Source organism: Prionailurus bengalensis, chromosome F2, assembly GCF_016509475.1.
Source record: "Prionailurus bengalensis isolate Pbe53 chromosome F2, Fcat_Pben_1.1_paternal_pri, whole genome shotgun sequence".
NCBI classification, from domain to species: Eukaryota; Metazoa; Chordata; class Mammalia; order Carnivora; family Felidae; genus Prionailurus; species Prionailurus bengalensis.
The window spans coordinates 15394212-15401176 of NC_057353.1; the positions used below are offsets into that span (position 1 = coordinate 15394212).

Genomic DNA, 6965 nt, shown 5'->3' on the forward strand with positions numbered 1-6965 from the left:
AATGCCTACAAGTCTATGACTTATTTTCAAAATGATTTTAAACATTCAGAGATGCAAGATACATAACAAACATTCAAAACTTACTTGTATACTGATAGGTAAGGAAGAGAGACTGATGACTAGCCTATGATGATCTGTGAAGTGTAGGACCAAAAATTCTCAAATTGTCACGCATTAGTATAGTCATGAAGCCACTGAGTACTTAGAAATGCTTACTTTCTGTCCTGCTTCTCATAGGCAACAAGGAAAGTCACCCAAGGCCCAGTCTTTCCCACTCTTTGAAACTTCTTACAAAAGGCAGTGTAGTTAAAGTAAAGGGCATGAAAGATATGGGTACTGTGTTAGTTTTCTACAGCTGCTATAACTAATTACCACTAATTTGTAGCCTATACAACACAAATGTATTATCTTACAGCTCTGTGGCCCAGAAGTCCAAAGTGGGTCTCGTTGGGCTAAAATCAAGATGTTAGCAGGACTAGGTTCTTTGCTGGAGGTTCTAGAGGGGAATCTATTTCCTTGTCTTCTCAGCTTCAATAAGCTGCCCACATCCTATGTCATTTGGACTCCTTATCCATCTCCAAAGCCACCAATGGTTGGTAGACTTCCTCTCCTACCTCCTTCTTCCAGGGTTTACTTGTGGTTATATTTGGCCCATGCAAATAGTACAGGATAATCCCTCATTTTAAGCTTAGCAGATTAACAACCTTCATTCCATCTGCAACCTTAATCTTTTTGCCAAGTAACCTAACATATGCATAGGTTCTGAGAATTAAGGTGAGAACAACTTTGGGGTTAAGGGGGTTTTATTCTGTCTACCATAGCTATGGACCTGGAATCAAAAACCCAGTTCCACTTCTGAGTAAATCTGCAACCTTAGGCAAATGAGCTAATTACTTATTGTGTTAATCTCTTCTTCTGAAAAACAGCTTAAAAACAGTTATCTCATGAACCACAGTGAAGATTAAATGAGATAATATACGCAAAACATCTCAGCACGAAGTGTGGATAAAGTAGGGCCTCAACATTGTTCATTTCTATCTTCCCTTACCTTCTTCTCAAAACTCAGCATCATAGTGGGGTGGAGCTGGATGTTGGATCTAGGTCCATCTGGCTTCACAGCCATGCTCTTTGCCTTACACTACATTGCCTTCTATAAGAAGGTCCCATTGTTGGCAAACACTAAGCCATGAGTGACTTTACATATATAAATGGCCCTACATTTCTAAGGTAAGCACTCCAAGATTTTTTTTTCTTATAGAGATAAGAGATTCATGTGGATCTTGTGTAACTTCTGAAATTATTTCTCTTCTGCAAACAGATAATCAGCAAATATGATTACAGCATTGGATCACCCTTAATGGTGACCCAATGAACAATTCTGAACTTCCCACAACCCATCAAATGGTCACTTTGAAGGGTACACAAATAAACAGCAAAGTGTTTTCAGAGCTCAAATGTTCCTCTAATTACACAATAGGAATATTCTCTACCTTTGAGATCTTCTTTTTTTAAGTTACAAAATAAAACAGCAAAGCAAGCCTGAAATCTGTCTCAAATGGTAACAAGACTAATTCAAACTCTGCAGTTTAATAAGGGAAAGTGCAGTACCATGGAGTAACTGATTACTTGTTGCCAGAAATGTGCCTGGAGATCTCTCTAGCACCTCCTATGTAAAACATAAAAATCAGCCTGTTAAATTCGGCATACTCTTGAGAAGAAAATTACTTTGCTTTCAGCTACCCACATCCTTTTCCTATAAAGAAGAAGAAACAAGAAACAAATCTACTATGATAACCTAGCTCTTCTCATTGTCTAGGCAGTGGTAACAATGTGAGGGATCTAGAGCACCATGGGTCTTGTTTGGGAGTAATTAATCAATTAGAAAGAGGAAATAATGGACTTATGTGATACAGTGATGTCAACACATCAACATTTCTTTTTTTTTTCAAAATATGAAATTTATTGTCAAATTGGTTTCCATACAACACCCAGTGCTCATCCCAAAAGGTGCCCTCCTCAATACCCATCACCCACCCTCCCCTCCCTCCCACCCCCCATCAACCCTCAGTTTGTTCTCAGTTTTTAAGAGTCTCTTATGCTTTGGCTAACATATCAACATTTCAAAATAACTCATTATCTACATAACCTTGACATCTTAAAAATCAAAAAGAAATCACTTCTCACCACTTTGCTTCTCACATCTACCTTGTGTGGCAACTGTTATTTCCACTTTCTAGTTAAGGAAGATGATTCAGGTTAGTCAAAGTCAATGGTCACGGAGTTCATGGACCCTTTGAACCTCCTGCTGAGGAACGGGATTCTCTCTGAGGCAGTCTGGAAAATATCACTTGGTGAAGTGACCTTCTCTGGGCTCAATCTTTCAGGTGTTTTTCTAGTTGATGACTTTCCTCATATAGTGCAAGTTCAGTGATGTTCTCAGAACCTATTAACACCTTCAGAAGGGTCTCAGCTCTGTCAAAACCTTAATACTAGACCAGTAAGACTGTGACCTCTAGAAATGTAAAAAATAAGTGTCTGTTGTTTAACACCAGTGAATCTGTAATAATTCGTTAAAGCAGCAGTAGGAAACTAGCACAATTCTGGTCCCTGGAAGTGTAATGCTGCTGTGACAAATACGTAAAAATGTAGACATGACTTGACTGGGCAATGGCTGATGAATTCTGAGGAAGATGATTGAAAAAAAATCCAGATTGCCTTGGACATACAGTAAGTAGAAATACAGATGTTAACAACACCCCTACTGAGGACTCAGAAGAAAGTGAGGGCTACAGGAGAGAACATACATATCATCTTAAAGAATATTTACACCATCCTAAAGAGACGATAAGTAAAAATATTAACATTAAAGGTACTGCTGGTGAGGGCTCAGATTAAATGAGAAGTATGCCACTGGAAACTGGACAAAAGAGATCTTTATCCCACAGTTACAGAAAGCTCAGCTACGTTGTGTCCTGCCATAATGTGGAAAGCTGAATTTGTACAGGATGAACATGGGTATTTACCCAAGGAGATTTCTAAGCAAAGCGTTGAAGGGGTAGCCCAGTTTGACTTGCCGCTTATAGTAGAATGTGAGAGGAAAGATATGAAGGGAAGAATCCTTGGGCCTAGAGGAACCGGGAACTGATGCTTTGGGAAGTTCTCAGCCTATTCAGGCTGTAAAACTAGGAGATTCACTGTCAAGAAAGAGTGCTCTGGAAAGAAAGCCAAAGATGTGGTTGAACAAATTTTGCTAGTACCTGGGAAAATCAAAAGGTTGGCGTATTCTGTTAAATTCAAGGATAGATGGAGACAGCCTTGAAGGTTCCCTCAGCAGACAGAACCAGTTTAGTCATTCAGGTAAAGCTTAATTTAGCTTATTTTGCAAGGTTAACTTGATCTGGATCATTTCTTACCTGTAACTTTGGAAATGCCAAAAAAAAACAAAAACAAACTTGAACTGTTTCTCAAGGTTTATATGAGGTAACCACTGAAAATTGTAATAATGTAAGCCATCACTGTGAGGAATAAACAGTCACTGATTTCTCACCTTATTATAAGCTGCTTTATAAAAATATACCACTGAAACTCATCCCATGTTCTGGTTTGAGCACTCCTGGTTTGTGAACTATCTTTTTGGTATATGCACAATAATTTCTTACTAATTACTACTTCAGTGATTCATTGGTTTCACGTTGGCTGTTTTGAACTTTTGACAGTTCAGTCATACACATTCATGATCAAACTATTAGTGAACACTGAAAAGATTAGGCATGTGACTAATGTTCCCCTCAGCCCTGTCAAAAGAAGCCTGGAATGTAAAGGGAATGATCCAGGAAAAATCTGTGGAGGAGCCTCTTATTGATGGAGTCAATCCCTGTGACATGCATGGAAGTCCCATGATGTTCTTGGGAATTTTTGTCCCAGGATCAATCATACCCAGATTCCTACACTTGATTTAGATGATTTAAATGGTGAGATTTGGGACTTTTGAGCTCAATGAGATTTATATGAGATCTTGGACTTTGTGTTGGTATTCTAATAGGTTGAGATTTTTGTGAATGTTGGGATGAGTGAATATATTTTGCATGTAAGATGGACAGAAATCTTTGGAGGTCAGAGGGAGTACTGTGGTAGGAAGATGTTTCCCAAATGTGTGAATGTGTTACCTTACATTACAAAAAGGACCTTACAGATGTGACTAAGTTAAGGACTTTGAGATGGGAAGATTATCCTGGATTATTTGGGTGAGTTCAACACAATCACTAGGATCCTTATAAGCTAGAGGTAGGAGTATCAGAGTATGAAAAAGAAATCTGAATTCTAGTGACCTTCAGAAAGTGGAAGAAACAAGGAAATGGATTCTCCCTGGTTCCATCAAAAAGGAACGCAGCCCTGCCAACACCTTGATTGAGGCCAGTAAGGCCTCTTTCAGACTTCTGCTGTCCAGAACTGCAACATTTAAAAATCTGTGTTACTGCCTCTTCCCTACCATATTTTCTGTGAACACTTTCCCATATTCATTATTATAAATGTTTTCATTCTAAGTGTCCCTTTTAACACATACATAATTTAGTGCCACTCTGTATTTCACTTAGAAGAATTTAACCATTTTACATTTATTTTTTATTGTTTTGGTCAGACTAACCTTCATCATTTTTGCAGGGGATAGGAGGTAGAGAAAGAATAATAGAGACATGTTTGCTTTCATGTTTGCCTTGCTACACACACTCTTTTTATATGTTGTCTTTATAATAATTTAGAAAGCCCGTATCTATGTTCAAGTCTATTATTAGTAAAAGATGGTGATTTTTAAACACACACACACACACACATATATATATATATAAAATTGTTGGACAAAAATTTATATCATATTAATGACTTTCTGGAAATAAACTGTTTCCTAGCACCATCCAAATCATATCTTGAATTTCTCAGTTTTATTTCAAATGTGGCATTGACTGACACTGAATCTACACAGAATCACATAACACTGAAATTAAAGCATCCTAAGTCCTCATTTGGGGCTCTAAAGCACAGCCATTGGAAAAAGCAGCCTGGGAGAGGGCATGACACATTCCAGGATGATCACTGAAAACCTGCCTGGGGAAAAAAGCGAAAGTTCCCTTCTAGAGTATTCACCCATGTGCATTCTAGAAATGTCCACAGGTATTTGAATGTGGTACAATGGTGCCATTTTCCCAAAACTACTGAGAAACAACCTATATCACACACACACACACACACACACACACCTATAAACATATCTATGTGTAGGTATATCAATCCATCCATCTATCTATCTATATAGATCGGTAGATACATAATAGATATCTGTATATATAGATATATAATAGAGATCTAATAGAGATCTAATATCTATTAGATCTCACACGTGTGTAGGTATGTGTGTGTATATATATATATCTCACACGTGTGTATGTGAGATCTAATCACAAAGAGAAAATAGAGGATTTCGAGTGAATGCTTTTATTTTGAATATCTGTTTCTACTTTCACATTTCAAATCAGATAAAGAAGTGACACACTTCTAGGTGTTGTGTTATTGGTTTTTTTCTAATAAAATATTACAGTAAATGCACAAAATACACACTGTAAACTTATTTCGTATTCAGCAAACTCCCATGAGGTGTTATTACTGCGTTTTTCCGCATGAGGTACAGTGTAGTAAACTGAGGCACAGAGAAGCACCCAGAGTTATTCTTCATACTAGACACTGACATTCTCCTGAAACATTTCACTTTTAACTTAATGAAATGTAAGAAAATTCCCCTCCCGAAATGCTCTACGAATTCTAGGTCATAAAGCATCAACTCATTGTAAGTCGGCACCAAAATGTGTCTGGAAGCCATGCGTGATGCATAATGAATAATGCAAATCCAGGGCTTATTACAACCTATACAGGAGCAGCAAATCGAATTCAGTCCCAACGCTTTAATACGTATGCGTATGTATGGGGAAGAGGCAGAAGAAGCCTTTGTCAGTACACACAATACCCCAAAGCGCCGCCACCCGCAACAACTTGACTATCCGCACTTGAAATCGCGGGGCACTCTCCACAGTCCGGGTCGCGCGCGGTCCGCGGGGCCCAGAGCGCATGCGTGGCCCTGGCTGCCCGGCCGCGCGGTGAGGTCGCGGGGGCGCTTACCTGGTGCGCCTGGAGCTCAGGCACAAGACCCCGAGCAGCAGGGCCGCGGCGAGGGCCAGGCCCTGGAAGCTGAGTAGCTGCGGCAGCAAGGGCTCCAGCAAGAAGAGGCCCATGCCCGAGGACAAGTCTTCCGCCGTCTGGTTCCCGCGCGCCGCAGCGGCCAGCCAGGGGTCTCTCTCGGGACGGCGACACTGCTGCCTCCCGCGGCGTCTCTGCGCGGCTCTCCCTCGGTCCGGCCGCCAGAGGCTGGCCTGCTCGCGGCGCTGCCAGGAATGTCACCGCGGGCCCCCGAGGCTGAGTTTCAAAGTTCCTGCACTCCCCTCCCCCGGCCCAGCCCCCACCCACGCGTACCGCCCAGCTCCGCGACCGCCTCCGGCCCGGTGGCTTCTGGAAAACGGCGCCCGGGTTCCTAGGGGCCGGAAGGAGGGCCAGAGAAGAGGGGGAAGGGGTTAGGATTTCCTGGCGAGGAACCTCTGAAGGCCTGGAGGAGGGAGATTTCTGTTCAGTTCTGGAAGTGAGTCGCTTGGGTTCCTCATTCCGTAGCCCGCGCCGCTCAAGCAGAGGGACCCTGCGTGCCCCTGAAAAGGGCTGGGACTGTGCCCGCTGCTCAGCGACACCGCTGATCTCTTAGGCACGACCCAGAGAACCTGGCGAGCGACAGATACCCGTGGTGCGCGCCGCCTCCGACCTGGTCCTTGCAGCCTTTTTGGCCCTGCACATCCTGTTTGCTTACACGCTTTTGTTGAGAGCCTACTGTGTGCGAAGGCTTGTCGGAGAGACCAGGGCCGTTGAGGCAC

At 41.9% G+C, this 6965-nt stretch overlaps 1 protein-coding gene across 2 annotated transcripts in view; it reads right to left on the minus strand.

The window, feature by feature from the left end:
- LOC122495460 (cytochrome P450 7B1) overlaps positions 1-6579 on the minus strand; it is a 178057-nt gene extending 171478 nt beyond the window's left edge. The window contains exon 1 of one of the 2 annotated variants that reach the window (XM_043601154.1): positions 6169-6579. In XM_043601154.1, coding sequence (XP_043457089.1) covers positions 6169-6281 — 113 coding nt within the window. In that variant the 5' untranslated portion in view covers positions 6282-6579. The remainder of the gene's footprint in view (positions 1-6168) is intronic. The other variant, XM_043601156.1, reaches the window with a different exon arrangement.
- Positions 6580-6965: the final 386 nt, after the last annotated feature.